The sequence below is a fragment of the Eptesicus fuscus genome, chromosome 13 (genome assembly GCF_027574615.1).
Source record: "Eptesicus fuscus isolate TK198812 chromosome 13, DD_ASM_mEF_20220401, whole genome shotgun sequence".
Classification (NCBI taxonomy): Eukaryota; Metazoa; Chordata; class Mammalia; order Chiroptera; family Vespertilionidae; genus Eptesicus; species Eptesicus fuscus.
In genome coordinates, this window is record NC_072485.1 from 49,493,550 (window position 1) to 49,512,154 (window position 18,605).

General features: G+C 48.6%; 1 protein-coding gene across 1 annotated transcript in view; it reads left to right on the forward strand.

Annotated features, from left to right (window-relative positions):
• The window catches only part of MICAL2 (microtubule associated monooxygenase, calponin and LIM domain containing 2), a 206,111-nt gene that overhangs the window by 40,675 nt on the left and 146,831 nt on the right, over positions 1-18,605 (forward strand). The window contains 1 exon segment of the mRNA XM_054724629.1: positions 9,872-10,212. Coding sequence (XP_054580604.1) covers positions 9,949-10,212 — 264 coding nt within the window. The 5' untranslated portion in view covers positions 9,872-9,948.

Sequence of the window (18,605 nt, forward strand, 5' to 3'; positions counted from 1 at the left end):
CCGTCCCGATACAAAGGTTCGCCTGGGGAGTGCCTTTAAGTGCATGCTGCGCAAAGACTTGGTGGAAATACTAGTAAGCTCTTAGCTGTCCTGTGTCAGCATAAGGTAGACCAAGGAGAGAGTGAGCCACCCTTGCCACCCATGTGAAAATGCACCAATTTCTGCCCTGGCTGAGCCGGTGATATCTCGGGGCAGTGGGACTTGTCCCCAGGGCAGTGTTCCGGAACGGCACTCAATGACACATCTGAGAGCCTGACCTGAGAGGCGCCTCTGTTTAATCCTCACAGGACTCGCTGTTGTTTATGACTTGCTCAGGGAGTGCTCAGTGACTCAGAAGTCCACGTTCTTTCCATCACACCACACAGGCTTCCAGGGACTCAGCGGAGGACGCAGCGAGTTATGGAAACCCAGGGAGGGCCCTAGCCTCTTCGTCCTGTTCTCCTGTCTTATTCCATTTTCAGATAGGGAAGGGATGTGCTTTCCCAACCTGGGGTGTGTGTGTGTGTGTGTGTGTGTGTGTGTGTGGTGCTTAAGGTGAGGGGTGGGCAAGTTTATTTCTGAGGGTCAACAACTTTCCCAGGATATCGAGGTCCTAAGCAAAGGGAAGATAGAATAGGATAGAACCGGTGGTTTGGGATGTTAATCCCTGTGTGGTCAACCTCATTCTTGGAGGGAGCTTTCTGACACAAGCCACATTGACGTGCCCAAGTTCACCGACTGTATCAGTTAATGTGGTGTTTCCTGCTCACAGATACACCCTCGATTCTCAGTGACTCCACATACATTTAAGTGCATTTCTCACATATGTGAAGTTCAGGTGTTCCTGGTCGTAGAGGGCTTTCCTCCCAGGGGTCTGGCTCCTTTCTGCTCATGGCTTTGCCATCTTCAGCGTGTGGTTTCAAGGCTGCTGTGCCCTGGCAGAGTGGAAGGGGTAGAGAGGAGACCAGGGGAGGATCTCATTGTTTGGCCCTAGAAGTGGTATAAGGTCGCTTCCGCTCACATTCCATTACCTAGAACCTAGCCGTGGAGGATCACACAGCTGCAAAGAAGGGCCCAGTGTGTTAGGTGATCAGCTAGCCTGTCTCTGATCACACCCACCAAGGCTTGAGAGTCACCTCTCAGCTGGGCGTTATTGGTGTATTTAGTTGCCACTGTCCTCATCTGATACTGCATCACAATCTCATTACTCCAGATCCTTGCATTTTGAGTTTAATGAAAGAAAGGTAGACGAGTCTCATGAATTAAAGGGTCCAGGCCAGAGACCAAGTCCTTGATGTGGTGTGCGAGGGAGCACTTGTATCCCGCCATCCACTTGGCGGGGGAGCAGGATGGGTATGGTGGTTTAGGGTGTGGCCTCTGAACTCTGTCTTATGGGGCTTCAAGTAACAGGTTCATCACTTCTGGCCATGTGACCCTGGGCGAGTTGCTAATTTTTCTAATTCTTTGAAAAAGGGGATTAATAATAGTATATAGCAATGCCTTGGTTTGTTACAATGATTCACTTAATACGTATAAAGCTTTTAAACATTGCTTGAGACTTCATAGATGCTCATTAAATGTCAGTGATGAGTATGTTCCCTGGGACGGAACAGCCATTCATTCATTTAGCACACACTACGTACAGAGGGCTTTGTGCTAGGAACTGGGAGGAGGGAAGTAAAATGTAATTTCAACACAGAACTTGTAGTAGAGGTAAGTACAGGATACTGTCTGTGCCTGTGAATTTGCTTATTCTGGGTACCTCCCACCATTCATTTTGAGATAGGCTGGCCTCCTGGAGCTGTGAATTTCAAGTTCACAGTTTTCCTAGGCACCTACTGTGTGATCAAGATAATTTGGGGCGCTTGCAGAATAGACTAAGTTTTGTGGGTAGGATGGGCTCAGTGTGTGTGTGTTGAGATGTGTTATTTTGTCACCTCCTTGCCCATAACCTGGTGTGCAGGTTTCTTTCTTGTGGATTCACTGGCAAAGGGTATCGGCATACAGCTGAGATTGGGTCAAAGGGGTCATCTTCCCGTTCACCGGCATGGCTCCCTGGAAAGGGGTCTGCCACACTAGCCTGGGGGGGCCTGTGGTCTGGAGAGCAGAGCAGCTTCGGGGGCCCATCCCTGACCTGCAAGAATGTAGGCCAATCCATGAAGTTAGCACACGTCGGGGCCTCATGCCGGTGGCTCTTTCTTTTCTGGAGAAGAGGAGCACTGCTGGTGTGGTGGAGCCACGCGGGCCGAGCACCTGCTAGGCCCGAGGACAAGAGAAGCCCACCTCCTGTGCCGAGACCCTCACTTTAGTCAGGGAGAGAGGACCTCTGGCCTTGGAACGTGTTTGGGGGAGAGGGTCATAAAAGTTATGCCTATTACTGGTAGGAAATTTGGGAACTACAGAAAGGCATAAAGCTAAAAATAGAAATCATCTGAAATACCATTTCACACACATAACCGCTGCTCACGGTCAGTTCGTTCCGTTCTCCCGTGGATAGTGCGTTATGGAGCTGGGTCATATCGAGAGCCTGGAATTGTATCCTGCTTTTCACTCTGCATCGGGGCCTGAGCATTTCCCCGTGGGTCAGATGTCTTTATAAATATTATTTCTAAAGGAGTGCCTAATACTGGATTGTTTGGGTGCACCATAACTCATGAAACTACGCCCTGTCGTTGACATTTTTGGACTCTTGGAGCCTGAAAGAACCTCAGAGACTACAGGCCTGAGTCCATTGAATTTACCCAGTGGTGCAGAGCAGGCAGGCCATGCTGTTTCCATTTACATGGTTCATGTTGACCCGTGACTAAGAGTGAGATAGAACCGGGTTCATTTCACAGCATCCCCTACTCGCTACCTGTGGAGTGTTGGGGAGGTTACTAACCTGTGTAAACCTGTCTTTTCTTCTGTCAAACATGGGTGCTTAAAGGAGCTCATGGATGTAAAGGGCCTGGGACAGGGCGTGGCCCAGCAGGGCGGCTGCCAGTGTCCTCATGAGGGCGGTGAGAGAGACAAGCTGTCTCCTTACGCCCAGACCAGGCTTCTGTCACCTCAGAGGCTTTGGCTTTCTGAGAATTTTCTTTGAAGAGAGGCCTAGAGGTACAAGTGGAAATATGGAGCACTGGCTAGATATCCTTATGGAAAAATGTTTAAAATATGTGTGGACACACATACACATGCATATACACATGCACACATGCATGCAATAAATACATATGCACACATGCATGTACCCATTCATATGCATGTGTACACACATGCATGTACACCCACACATAACTATATACATATCTGCATATGTGCACACATGCATACCTATACACTGCACACACATATGTGCATATATACATGCACACACATGCATACACACACCTATATACATACATGCTATATATGCACACATGCATGCCTGTACATACTGCAGACACACAGAAAAATATATACATGCATATACACAAATACAAAAATACACATGCTTATACACAAATACAAATATACACACATGCATATATACACATGCATATATACATGGCAAACTTATACTTGCATTAAAGAAACGCAAGATGGACAAGTTCTGGGATGACTCTTTTATCCCCAATGCCTTTCTTACAGACTAGAAACGGAGTGAGGGTGGGGGGGGCGCAGAGAGAGAGAGAGAGTGTCTCCCTGCCCCATTCCACCGATTTGTTGCGAGGACTCCTTAGGATATGCAGGTGGAAGAGCCTGGCCTGTCCTGGCCTCTGATGGTGTTGGCTTCCCTCCTGGCACTGTGACTGGTCAGCATGCAGGTCTCTCTCACTGCGGGGGCTGAAGGTGGTCTTGGGATCTGTTATTGTGAGTGATTCCATCAGGAAATGGGTGGAATTGAGGGAGGAAAATGTATGAGGTCGCTTTAAGCCAGCCCAGTGGGGTCAACTCACTATTGAGAAAGAGGGAGGAGAGGGCTGGGGCTGGAAGGGCAAGGGCCACATGACCGTGGGCTCTCAGTGGAGGAACGGCATAGAGGCCCAGGCCTTCAGTGAACCGAAGCCTCTTTCCTGAGTTCCCTACCCTGGGGCAGTGTAGACAGAGGGCAGTGTAGACAGAGGACAGTGCAGAGGCCCTTGCTGCAGGCTGGGGATGTGTCTGGGCTTTCACAGTTCATCTCTTGGGCCCCAACCGCCTGTGTAAGAAGATTCTGCACGTCTGGGTTCAGTGCACATGGAAGGACCCTGACTGCCTGGGGGTGATCAGAGAGGAACCGTTAGAGAGGCAGAGTGACCTCAGCCAGGCTCTCTTCTAGTCAGGGAGGCGAGGGTGGAGCAGCCGCCCCAGGAGGCAGCGTGCTCTCCATTGGGGTAGGTGACTAAGGAAAGGTGGGGACCCCTGGCTGGAAGGAGATTACAAGGAGGACAAGGGGGCCCTTTCAGTCCCTTCCCAACCCTGGAAGTTACCCCTTTCGGTTCAAGTCGGTTGCCACGTGCCCTCATAGATGGAAAGCCAGGCCTCCCTGGGCCAGCTGAGATGATGTCTGCAGGTGTCACCTGTAAACCAGGTGTCCTGCCCATGCGGGGCCCTGCAGATGCAGCGTGTGTGGGCGGCGTTTCCCACCGCCGGAGCTGACTAGCTCCTGCCTTACCTCAGGGGTTGGATCCAGGGAGCCATGACTGAAGGTCTTCTGTGTTCAGGGCACAGAACCAGAGTTCCTAGTCCTTCCAGCCACTTGGTGAGCAGCACCCTCGTTTCATTGCTAAGGAAACCAGCCCTGCCCAGTGGCCTCTTGATGAGGTAAACCTGAGAGATGATAAGTTGGAATGGGGAGTTTGTTAGTGTCTGCAGCAAGAGGGGCTAGTTTTTAGATTCCATTTACCTGGAAATGTATCTTATCTGTAAGCCTTGAGGGTGGATAGAGGGTTGAGCTTTTCTCCTGAGCCAAATTGCTGCTTTGTGGGAAGGTTCTGCCCAGTGTCCCTCGGGCCCTCCTTAAGTTTTTATAGGACTCCGCTGTTTACCCACCACCTGGTCACACCATTCGATGCCATTTGGCAGATCCTGAGGCCCAGGCAAGGAGAAGGTGTGATAGTCCCAAATGTGAGTGCACTGGCAACTCTTTAGTCAGGAGGCTCTTTCTCTATTTTGAGAGGTGCTCGGGGACTCGGCATAAACCTGCAGTTGTCTCCCAGATGCCATGAGCCAAGCCCATCACTAGTGTGTCACTGAGTTTTAGTTTGTAGCAGCCAGAGGCAGGGGAAGGGAGTTGCTTTGTGACTCATGAAGTCACACAGGCAGAACCACAAATAAGGGACTTCAGTTGGCAAAAACCTAATTGCTTCAAGGCTATTCTTGGAAACTAAAGCATCACATCTTGTTTCTTCCCAGAAAAATGCAGGAACCTTTCATATTTGCGGGGTAGCTGGTTTTATTTATATTGCATATCAGACTCCAAAAAGGCAACAGAAAGACTTTAAATAAGAGCTATTTCCCAGGATCCTCTGGTTTAATTCATCCTTGACCTTCTCCTTTTGGGGAAGGAAAGGGGTAGCCACCAAAAATATGACACTCCAGTTTCTGGACGAAAAGGCTTGAAGCTCGGATGCAGACTCCCAGAGCCCTTCCAAGTCAGCCTTTCTATTTCATTAATAAAACCACCTCGCACCAGGTATGTTTTCAGGTCGTTACCCAGACTTCCTCGTCTGTGTTTCCCCACTGTCTATATGGGGAACTTACAACCCAGAAGTTAAGTTAGGTGACCAAGGAGACACAGATAGGAATTAGATATGAACCGAATTGAAAGCCCACAGCCTGAACTTATACAGAGATAAATTCAGAGAGGAATTTGTTTCAGAGAGGAAGGGAGAAGGAGAGAGGTAGAAACATCAATGATGAGAGAGAATCATTGATCAGCCGCCTCTTACACGCCCCCTACTGGGGATGGAGCCCGCAACCCTGGCATGTGCCTTTGACTGGAATCAAACCTGGGACTCTTCAGTCTGCAGGCCGACCCTCTATCCACTGAGCCATACCGGCTAGGGCAAAAATTTTTAAGTATATAATTCCTCAACCTTGGAAGCTAGTCCCAGTGGTTATCAATTGTGTTCCTTTTTCTTTTTCTTTTGGTTTGATCAGGTTGGGGCCATTTGAAGAATAGTAATGAGTGCTGGTTATCATGTAGCCAGCAGGTGCTGAATACATCACCTGCATGGTCTACTGTAACCCTTACAGCCCTGTGAGTGAGTGAGTGTTATCCCCACTTTACACACAAGAACACAGGCTGAGATAGATTAGATAACACGCCTCTGGTCACATGGCTAGCAAGAACATATGACCAGATCCACACCCGAGTTTGCCAGACTCTAAATATTCTGCTGTTCTTCTGTGAGAAGCCTACCCACAGGGCTATTAGTCATTGTTAGGGTCTTGGACTTAACTGGTTTTAAAAGGTTGAGGCTTTAGATCCGGGAGGCAGGTCTGAGCCTGGTACGGGCTGTGGGGTATGGTCCAAGGCAGCGCTTATCTTCTGCTGTCTGGCCGTCTCCCTCCACCTCCCTTATCTCACTCTAGATAAGAGCTGGTTCCTCGAGCTCCCACGCCCACCCAGAGCCCTCAGCACCACCTTTGGCTCTTTCTACTGGAGGCCTACGATTAAGCTGTTCATTATTCTTTTGTGGGGAGGAGAGGAGGCTACGGGGGTTGGGAGGAGACAGGTTCTTCCAGTTTGTAAATGATTCTCTGGCAGTCAGGTCTGGCTTGATACCTCTACACACTTCACCATTTTAGATGAGGCAGAGTTGGCAACGTGCACAACTGATTTACAGAACCATTTTTCAAACTGGTGAGTTCCCTGATGCAAACCCGCCCCATGTCCTGGGTACAGCACACATTTCCACATCTACCGAGTGCCTCCCGGAGCCAGGCTCTGCTGTCACCCGTGTATCCCACCCTTCCCAGCAGCCCTGCAAGGTGCAGCTGTCACCTGTCTCTTACAAAAGAAGCCACCGAGGCTCAGAACGTCTGTGGCTTGTGTGAGGCCATGTGGGCAGTGAGGGGCCAGGCTGAGCTTTGGACTCGGGCCTGGGGCTTTCTGTGCACCAGCCACCCATCCTCAGAAAGGACTGCAGGACCCAAGTCCCTTTCTATTTGCCAGTCAGCGGCTGCATTTTTTTGTTCAGTGCCGGGCAGAGAAGTGGTTCCAAAGATAAAGACTGAGGGTATTAATACTCTCTGTAAAGCAAACGAGCCTTGCTCTCTGTTTATGCTCTCTGGGTGGCAAGTGTTGGACGGGGGAAAGTTGAAACACAGTAGGAGGCAGCGTTTATGTGAGTGATGCCAAAGTGAGCATCTCGGACAATAAAGAAGCTGGGAGAGCATCTGTGAGGAACAAAACATCATATCCGTGCCAGGCATGCTCAGAGCCAGCTTTCCAAGTCCGTTGAATTTGTTGAGTTGCAGGGACCAGAGCAGCCAGGTAGGTTCTCAGGGAGGATGGAGGGCCGGCTGAGGAGTGGAACTTGGCGAGGCCTGGGTCAGGGAACGTGCTGTTCTCCCTTCAGCCAAGCAAGGTGCAAGCATGGTGCAGGAGCTCTGGGGGAAAGAGGGTGGGCTCCTATTCTATTGCCGGTGCCCCCTCACCTGTCAGTATCTGGGAATCTGGTGTCTGGAGAGCGTGTCTGTCCCCAGCAAGCTGCTCCCTGCAGGTGGAGCTCAGCCAGGCTGCCACCCAGGATTCACCGGTGAGCTGTCCCCTTGCTCTCCCCTGCCTTCCTCCCTGTCATCTGGGCAGCCGCTTAGCTGCCTCCTTCTCCAGTCCACTCTCTGGCCGCTCATCTTCCCCAAAACTTCTCTCAGCCACTGCTTAGTCTCCTGCACCCCAGGGCTCACTGGAGAAGCCAGCCTCCTCCATGATCTGCCCTGGGCGTCCCCACCACCCCTTGTCACCCATCCTGAACTCCCAGCGAGTTGAACTTGCAGTCATTCTTGCAGCTGTCCTGGCTCTTTCCAAAGGCACACCTTTGTGTGGTGTTTGCATGGACCTAAACGTACGTTCCCCAGTTTTCTAGTGAAAACTAGAAAGCATGTTGGCATTTCCCTCTCAGGGCTCCTCTGGCTCTGTTGGCCACCTCCTGCTCTGGGCTTGCATGCACTGTGTTCATATTCTACAAGGGCTGGCCCATTGTCTTGTAATAAACTCTTTTTAAAATATATATATATATTTATATATATTTTTTTTTTTTTTTTACAGAAAAAGGAGAGAGAGTTAGAAACATCGAAGAGAGAGAAACATCAATCAGCTGCCTCCTGCACACACCCCCTACTGGGGATGTGCTTGCAACCAAGGTACATGCCCCTGACCGGAATCGAACCTGGGATCCTTGAGTCCACAGGCCGACGCTCTATCCACTGAGCCAAACCGGTTAGGACTGTATAATCAACTCTTTATGTGCCTGTCTCCTTCTCTGTATTCCCAGCACATAGGGCAGGGGTGGGGTACCTTTTTTTCTGCCAAGGGCCATTTGGGTATTTATGACATCATTCTCGGGCCATACAAGATGACCAATTTAAAAATCAGCCTGCTGTATTTGGTCAAACTTTTAATTAACTCACCCCTAACGCCTTGGCAGGGCCAGACCAAATGATTTCCTTGGCCTTCTACAATCCACAAGCTGGATGTTCCCCATCCCTCTCCTAGGGTGATGCATGGCTCTTGCTAAGACACTAGTAATTGTTGCTGAGTGAGTGAGCAAAGGACTAAGGCAGAGGATAAACACTGGTCTCTCTCTGCTTTTAGTATAATAAAGCCAGCCTGCAATCGGAATGCACCCATAATAGTGTTCCCATCTGGAGAGTGGGAAGCCGCCCAGCCTGAGGGCCTTGTCGCTGTGTTTGCTGACCTCCCCCTGCCAAGCCTCCGTCCGGGGGAGCTCAGTGTGTTGTACCCTCTCATTTACAGCCCCCTCCAGCCCTCCCGACAGCTGGGCAGGCCCCAGCTCCTCCCTGCTTGTCTCCATGCACTCGCGTTGGATTCTAGAAAAATAGCTGGTGCTTTGGAAAATCAGCTCTAATTTATTTTTGTTCCTTTGAAACTTAAATGACTTTCCCAAGAAATGCCTGAGGTTAGAGTGGTACAGAGGGAAAGGACGATGGCCAAAACCCAGGCAAGCTATTTTTGTGATGTGAATGAACACCCATCGCATTTTTCCTTCCGTCAGCCTAAGCACTTGTTCCAAAGAGCTCACGGCTCGGGCTTACAAAGCACAGGCGCCTCTCTACACAGGAGGGGACCCACGTGCCTCCCTGTCCTTCTCGGATGGAGGTCGATGCTGTGATCCCAGCAGATACCAGGATCAGTGAGAAGTTTTGAGAAGTTGCTGTTGTCTGTATGGGGGAAAGACCTGTCCCCTGGTAACCAATGAAAGAGACGTAAAGATTGATGTCTAGCAATAGGTGTCATGGTCATGGGACCTCGGGAGGCATGTGCTTGGGTTTTGGGGGGCCTGTGTACTAATGTCGTGTGGCCAGGTTACATTGTATCAGGCAACCAATTTGCAGCAAGAATTATAGAATTTTAATGGTGATAAATCTAGAGTGTTTTTCTGTCTTTTTGTTGTTGTTGTTTTTTCCTTTGACTAGTTACTATTTCTAGAACCATCTGGCTCACAGCAAAATTGACCAGGTAATGTTGACATCAGCCAGCTATAGCTCGAAGCTCTCTGGTTCTTGTCAGCCAGTGAGAGGAGTGGGGAGAGGTTGCCAGCAGGCAGCATTGCCAGGTTAGACAATATGGCTGTACATTTTCTATGGATTTTTATGTTTCGTGTTAAGTACTATGGTTAGTACCTTAAAGGAATTTTATTTGCTCTCCCAGCACTCATCTCTGCCCACCCTTGGAGCTCACCTCTGCCTGCACCTACCTTTGCAGGTGTGACATTCCTCCGGGTCCTTCATGGTGTCCTCCTCCATCTTCTCCACACCACTGCTCCACGCGGTTCCTGAAACATGGGAGAAAACGAGGACGAGAAGCAGACCCAGGCCGGGCAGATTTTTGAGAACTTTGTCCAGGCTTCCACATGCAAAGGCACCCTTCAGGCCTTCAACATCCTCACGCGACACCTGGACCTAGACCCCCTGGACCACAGAAACTTTTATTCCAAGCTCAAGTCCAAGGTGACCTCCTGGAAGGCCAAAGCCCTGTGGCACAAGTTGGACAAGCGTGGATCCCACAAGGAGTATAAGCGCGGGAAGTCGTGTATGAACACCAAGGTAAGGGAACCCACGCGTGGGCGTTTCTTACCCTTGTGGGGCGTGTGGGCTGACTTGCCGAGAGGGTAGAAAGCTGGTGCCATTTGGACATTCTAAGGTTTTCAACAGGTGTGGGTGTGGGTGTGTCTTATTGCCTTGCTCAGTTGCATGTTTTCTTTGTCCGCATCTATTCTAATTGGGAGTTTCCATCTTATCGTGGTGGCTTTAACAACTCCTCTTGTGCCCTCTCCAAGGCAGAGAAAATAAAGGCAGGCTTGGTATTATCCTACTTCTATTACTACTGCTGGTAGCTACTGTTTATGGGGCAACATCTGTGTGCTAGGCACTTAATGTACATGGTTTCGTCAAACATGCACAGTAGTCCATTGGGCCATTTTAGAGATATAGAAACTGAAAAGTCAATTATCTAGCCCAAGGTCACACAATTAGGAGGCAACTTTGGTCTGATTCTAGAGCTTAAGCCCTAAGTTCAGTAGAGACGCATAATTAGAGAGCTGTGTTCCCCTGGGAGCAAACATTTTAGAAAGATGCGCTGACTTTAACTGGCTAAGAAATAGGTCTTTGGTCCTGGCTGCTTTTTCCTCCCTTCCTCTTTCTCTTCTTCCCCAACCTCCCCCATTCCCCACCTCTCCCCCAGCATGCATTTCTCCGCTCTGGATCATGATTGTGGTTAACCCTCCACAAGCTGATTGCTTCCCCCATTGTTTGGCCATAACAACATCTGTGAATGGGGCTGACCAGCACATCCCATCTCAGGTAGCGCTGCAGCACCCACCGATTCATGGACAGCCAGGAATCACGACTTCCTGGCCGGGCCTTGGGGTCTGTCCGCCCTGGGCGCTGGTCCAGACTGGATGTTTAGGTTAAAAGTGAGCATGCTGTATTTAGACCTCACAGGAGATAGCGCAGCCAGAGCCCTTGGAATTCTAGTTGGTGCCAATCTCAGACAAGAGGATTGAACTCTCCATGGCGATCGGGACTGTTGTGTGTTTGTTTTGGTGATGAGGAGCCTTTGAGTCCACCGTGGGATACGGCTGCTTTCCCTTGCCCCTGGGGAGACAGCTGCCAAGCTCCTCTGAGGCTGGGACACACAGCTGTACGGGGCATGGGAAGAGCATTGCATCAGACCCATCGCTTCAGCCCAGAGCACCCTAGCCACCCTGCCCATAACCTGCCAAGCTTCAGCTTTATACAGAGGAGATGGAAGTGTTAAAGAAAGGCGGGGGGGGGGGACGAGGGGAGAAGTAGGGCCTGTATCCTTGGTGCCAGCCCCACCCAGCACCTCCCTTCCTAGTTGTTGTAACTTTGTGGTTCATAGTTCACTGGGCAAGTTCCTCAGACATAGAGGCAGGGGAAGCTTTTAGCTTCAAAAGCATTACCGTTCTAAGTACTTGCACATGGTGGCTTTCTTTTAAACAGGTGCCATAACCCTGGCTGGGTGGCTCAATTGGTTGGAGCATCGTCCCATACACCAAAGGTTGTGAGTTTGATTCCTGTTTGATCCTCAGTCAGGGAGTGTACGGGAGGCAACTGATTGATGTTACTTTCTCTCTTTCTCTTCCTCTTCCTCTCTCTAAAAAATCATCCTCAGATGAGGAAAAAAATAAAAAGGTGCCATAGAAGTCAGATGGCTGGACTGCAATGTTCTCCAGGAAAGTTTTCAGAGACCTTATTTTATCAAGAAATGCATTGCCCCTTCTAGCTTTTGGGGAACTCTTTTGGAGATCTGAAGACAGACCTTCAGAGGGAGTCAGCCAGCAGAGGGATAGAATGGAGGGCTGACCACCATGTAACTGTCCTTCTTTTAAAAATGACTAGCTGGTTGCCTCGCCTGTCTGGCCAGCCCCTACTTTACAAGCTTTGATGGCTTGAAACAGAAGAGTCCTCACATCCAGTGGTTGACAGGTCACCATTGGCGCCTGAGATACAAAGAGGAAGAACTAACATCTTCAGTGAGTGAGGCTGAGTAAGAGTGATTCTTGCCCAGGAATTTTTACACCTTTCTTAGGAGGAAGAACAAAAACATTACAAATGTGTGATAGCCCATCTCATAAAAACTACCTGAAAAGTAGAAAATACATTGGAAAATGAATTCTAAGTACAGTGTGACTGTGTGAGGCCACCTCAGCTGCACATTTCAGAAACCCACCTCAAACTACCCTAAAGAACACAGGGAAATCAGTAATTCGTATGAACAGGAAGGCCCAGACACTCAAAGTCTATCCCATCCCCTCTCCCTCCATCTATCTTTGGATGTTGTGTTTTGCTTTGGCTACATTCCTCCATCCTACAAACAGATTTTTCCCATATTGGTAGCCTCTAGTTCATACCTTTATAGCGCTGGGACACAAAAGGCTAGAATCTTTCTCTTCCTGCTCAATATTGAAAAAAGTCCCGTGGAAGGATCCCTATGGGCTCACCTCTGGGCCAGTTACTGTGGCCAAAGCCAGGGGACCTGACTACTGTCTTTGGCAGCCCTTTCAAGCATCGCATGATTGACGGGAGGGAGGAGCAGGTCCTCAAGGACAGGAGGGGAGAGACAGATAAACAACAGGTGTGCTTTGCAGTGACTGTTTACTTGCAGTCCGGTTGTGGTAGAGGCCCTTTCCATCCTGGTCTCACAGGGATGGTTGTGCTCAGCTCTAAGAGCCTGGCACTTATACTCCTTGCTCTGCATCAAGCAAAACACAGAACACGGTCCTCCTGCTCTTCGGACGTGAACAGTTACGGTCTTGCTCACACGCCTCCTTTAGGTACCCTTTGGTGTAAGCCTTGACACAGAGCGTTAATTAGTCAAACAAGAAATGCTGGGCATTAGCATGCATGTAACTCATCATGGGACACAGGTGTGTCAGGTCCCAGGCAAACAGCCAAGCTCCTGATTAGCCACAGGTAGAGTGGGAATGAACGAAATTCAGCCAGGACTCGGACCTTGCGCTGAACTGGACACATTTCAGCCCCACCTGGAGTGGATCTGGGCTTTAGCATTTCATCAGCATTTATCAGTCCCTACTGTGTGCTAAGAACTATGCTGCTCCTTTCATGCCAGCAGTGTGTGTGTGTGTGTGCATGCGTGTGGGTGTGTGTGTTGGTGGTGATGGTGGGGGGAGATCGGTGACCAGGATCTGTTTAGAGAAGAAGGCCTCAGGTGCCAGGGACAGGAAGAAGGACCTGCAAGGGCACTAAAGTGTCTTAGATGCTGGTTGCATAATCTAACTTGGGATCATTGTTCGTTATTAACTATTATTTATGAGGATTTTGCCAGTCACTTAATAATTCTTTCCCTGGGTGTGATCTGTTTGGATATGAACCTTGGAATGAACCAAGGATCAGGCCAAATGTGCTCTTTAAGGACTGCTATTGGCTCTGTATTTGGGCAGTACCTGGATCAAATGTCACATCCAATTGTGTAATGTTCCCGGGGAAAACACCCAGAAGAAAATGCAATACGTAATTTAGTATAGAAGTTACCATAACCACAAAATCATGGAGTCTGGTCATTTATTTTATATGTACCTTTTTAAAAATATATGTTTTTTTATTGATTTCAAAGAGAGGAAGGGAGAGGGAGAGAGAGAGAAATCGATGATGACAGAGAACGTTGATCAGCTGCCTCCTGCACACCCCCTACTGGAGATTGAGCCCACAACTCGGGCATGTGCCCTGACCAGGAATCGAACTGTGACCTCCTGGTTCATAGGTTGATGCTCAGCCACTGAGCCACACTGGCTGGGCAGTGTACCTTGAGGGAAGGAACTTGAGAGAATGCTGTGAACAGTCACTCTATTTGACAGGAGACAAACTGGGCCCAGCAAGCTAAAGCTATTTGTCTGAAGCTAGTGGGTGGACTTGACTCTATTTATTGGCTTGCTTATTTATTTATTTATTCATTTATTTATTTATTTATTTATTTGCTCATTTATTTGTTATATATTTCCCTTGCCCTGCACATTAGTAGGTGTTTGACAGGGGAGATGGTGTGAAGAATTAATAAGAAATTCTTACTTGAACTTTCTATACAGGAGACAGAAATGCCATTATTTTTGTATTTATTCACTTAATCATTTATGAGGTGAATAATTATTGAGCAGCTACTGTGTGCCAGGCACTTGTCTAGGCACCCATCAGCCACTTAATATCTCTGTGGCCCTGAGAACTTACTTAAACCTCTGAACCTCATTGGCATTCTCTGTGGAATGAAATACTTTCTTCATGGAGTGACTGTGAAAATTAAAGAAGGCTAGTTTTGTAAAGTGTTTTAGAATTGCTGCCTAGTACATACTAGTAAGTGATCAGTAAATGTTTAGCCATTATTATCGTTAATATCCTAAGTGCTGTTAGAGAGGTGTGTACACTGTTCTACAGGAGTATGTGTGATTGGGGTAGTCTAGAGATGCTTCCTGGAAGAGGTGGTATGATTTGAGGCTTGACAGGCAAATAGGAGTTTGCCTTGCATCGCTGAGGGAAGAGCTAGAGGGAACACAGGGCACAGATACAATCTAGGACTAGGTAGAGTGTTGCTCGTGAAAAGGGAATAAAGATACATGTGGGGAGAGGTAAGAGGGTGAGAGCTAGAGAGAGCAGAATGGGTGGGTGGCAGGAGGAGACCAGAGAGAAAGGCCTCCCAGGGCCATGTGGTGAAGACTGGGTCCTGCAAGCACACAGAGGACCTGAGAGACCATTGAGGATCAGCCCCGATTCCCAAACCAGGGTTCTTTCCACAACTCTCCCGGGATGGCTCATTAATTACAGGTAACCGATTCAAGGTAGAAGCCATTTGTATATCATCGCCATAACAACATGCGTGCAGGAAATGAGTCATGGACTCTTTTGTCACCAGCAGAGATGGGGCTAACCTGTATAATGGAGACTCTTTCACTCACTTGTGAAAAGGAAATGTCTGCATTTTGTGAGCATCCAGTAGGGTCACCCCACACCTTTTGCTCCTGAACCTGATCCTTGCCCATTTTTGCCTCTGTAGTGGCTCCTCAGTGGGGGGTAGTCCAGACTGGGTCATGCATACAGCCCAACTCATTATGTGGTTCCTGAGCTACAGAGGGAGGTAGGGAGCTGGGTGGGAGGTTGGGAGGGTGAAGCTGGAGAGGAAGTCTGCTATCTCCTGGCCTAGATAAGCCTATCTGACATTCCAGGCCTCTGAAATCACCCGCCACAGCCCCCAAAGCCAGGCTCCATGCACCGGCTGGGCCACATCAAGCACGGCTTTACCTAATATGGACACTTGCGAATAGAGCAGAGGATGGTCTCCAGGGTGTGAAATTCTGTTCCAGTTGAACAAGAATCTTAGATGAACTCTGCATTTGTCCACTTACCTGGCAACGGACTCCTGGCACTGCTACCTTAGACATGGGCAAGCCTAGATCACCAGTCAGGCTGTGCTAATGATTACACTAGTCACCTCAACTCCACATGGAGCATGTGGGTGTGCATGAATGTGTGCGTTGGATATTATATTTGAACTTGAGTAGATTCAATCTCAACAATATTAAACTGAATTGAAAAAAACCCTCTTTATTTGGCTGTCTTCATAGGAAGTGGTTAATCTGGGTTCACTGTAGTTCATTTTATTACCACATTTATAAATAAAGACTTCTTTGTCCTTTTCAGAAAAAAAGTATTGGTTTCCTCTAATTAAAAAAGAAATGATGCTAATGATAGAAAAATAATTCGAGCAGGACAAGAAAATGTACTTCCCCAGGTCCCCTCCCGAGAGGCAGCCATTGTCCCATTTCCTGTGCCTTTCCTGGGAGCCTCTACATGGGCATGTGTGTGTGTGTGTGTGTATGTGTGTGCACGCGTGCGCGCATGTGCAAATGGATGCGTGTATCCCCCTTATTTTTAATGGATATTTCACACATATTTGTTGTGTATCTTGCTTTTTGTCACTCAAAATTATATGTTAGAGATTGTTTTGTATCAGTTCATGGGCCACTAATCAATCCTTTTATTATTTTGAAGGCTTCCCATTTTATGGCTAGATCAGAATTTGTTTAACTGCTTAGCTTGCTTCCAGTCTATTGCCACTTTAAACAGAGCTGCGGTATACTTCCTCATACATGCTCTGTGTGGACATGAAACCATAGCTATGGGATAGCTTGTGAGAATATTGGAGTCAAAGGTATATCAAACCTGTGACAGTATGATACTGTCAGTATTACAGGCATGGTCAAGTTCTGCCCCCAGGGCTCTTCCTATGGACACTCCCACCAATAGTGCCAGAGAAGCCTACGAGGAGTCCTTCTGTAAAAGGGGGCTAGCAGTGTGGGATGTTGGCTACTTGGATTTCCTTGGCCTTGCCAACGAGGCATTGGGATGACACCCTCTGAGTCCTGGAATCTGGCTGGTGGCCTTGAACAGAGCCACTGCGTGAAAAGCGGTCCAGCAGGAATATGGTAGGGTCTGCCAGCCTGTGATCATCCCAGTCACAGCAATTTCATTACTGTTACCCAACATTTGCATAGTGCTTTGTAGTTAAAAAAAATAGTTGCATACACATGGTTCATTAAGAAGTTTACGACGTGAGACACATCAAATGGTTGCCTCCCTCTCGTGCCCCAACCAGGGCCAGGGATCGAACCCACAACCCAGGTACATGCCCTTGACCCAGAATCACACCCAAGACCCTTCGTTCCATGGGCCAACACTCTAACTTTCTTGCATCTAAGCATCCATGTTTTCCGATGGTCTTAGGCTCTACAGCAGCGGTTCTCAACCTGTGGGTCACAACCCTCAGGTTGAGAACTGCTAGCAGGGTCGCCTAAGACCATCGGAAAACACAGATATTTACATTATGATTCATAACAGTAGCAAAATTACAGTTATGAAGTAGCAATGAAAATAATTTTATGGTTGGGGGTCACCACGACATGAAGAACCCCATTAAAGGGTCGCAGCATTAGGAAGGTTGAGAACCACTGACTTCATGTAAACTTGGCCTTATGCTCAGTGGTTAGAGTGTTGGCCCATGGACTGAAGGGTCTCTGGTGTGATTCTGGGTCAAGGGCAAGTCCCTGGGTTGTGGTACTTGCCCTGGCCCTGGCTGGGGCATGAGAGGGAGGCAACCATTTGATGTGTCTCATGTCGATGTTTCTCCCTCCCTTACACTCGCTCTAAAAAAATCAATGGAAAATTACCCTTGGGTGAGGAACAACAACAACAGAAAAAGAAGTTTACTTTATCAGTGAAGATGAATGTGCTTTAAAAGAGGAGCAAATACAAGTGTATACTTTGCTCTTCAAAATTTTATCAAAGAATGGGAGCTTAGAGCCCTGGCCCAGGGGCAATCTGTATTGTTTCTGGCTTAGCTAACTTGTTCTCTTTATGATTGAGTTTAGTAAACATCACCACCTTCGCCAGGAAGCCCTTCCTGGCCTCCTCTCTACTTCCCCCTTCTCTATGCCATTCCTAGTCTGGGTTCCCAGAGTCTGGTCCTACCAGATGTCATTGATCAGTGTCCTTCATTGATTGCTTTGGGGAGAGGGGGGCGCGTCTCTTTTATACTCACTGTAAGCAACCTGAAGACAGGGACCATGTCTGGCTCATCCCTTGATCTCGAGCACCCAGCACTGGGGTTGGCACAGGGAAGCTGTTCAGGGACTGGGTGAATGACCTCTGCAGCTCAAGAGCTGTACAAAGTGTGTCCTACATAACATCTGTAGTTCTTTCTGGAGCTGTACTGGGTGAGCCAGTACCAGCCAATCCCTTTATTTCCGTATTTAAGCATCTCTCCAAATTTGCATCTAAGCATCCTTTTCCTGTGGTGGGTTGATGACCACAGCCTTGTCTGGGTCTTGACTAGCATCTGGCTACTGTGGTGTTTACAAGGGGGACGGGGAAGTCAGCCAGTATGCCTGGGAGGCTGGAGGGCTGGGCCTTCTTTTTCTTGGAGAAAAAAAGAAAACCCTCTTGTAGTTCCTGGCCCACCCAGGGTTGCACAGGGCCTTCGGGAATCTCTGGCTAAAATTATCCAAATAAATGTGCGCCATGAGGCAGGGCAAAAGGAAACCATGAAGGCTTCATGCTCTGGTTCCCAGACTGGGAGGAATCCCCTGGCTGCCCTCTTTCCTGATCATCAGAGATTCTTGCTCTGTTTTGCTTTTTTTATAATAAAAAATCTTTTGATGATCAGTGTATTCCATGGCAGGGAATTTTTCCACTTAGTGTTCATATATCTGCCTCCCTCCTGCTCAGGTGGGTGGGGCGCCAGGCTAAGTTCAGCCCCCACCACAGGGCAGGTCCAGGGCTGGTCCCTGGGCCCAGTCCTTGGTTCGCTCGCCTCTCTGAGGCAAGTAACGGAGGTAACTCCGCTGCAAGTAACTGATAACTGACTGCAGAGACTTCAATCAATGGGGGCTTATTTTTTTAACCTGACATCT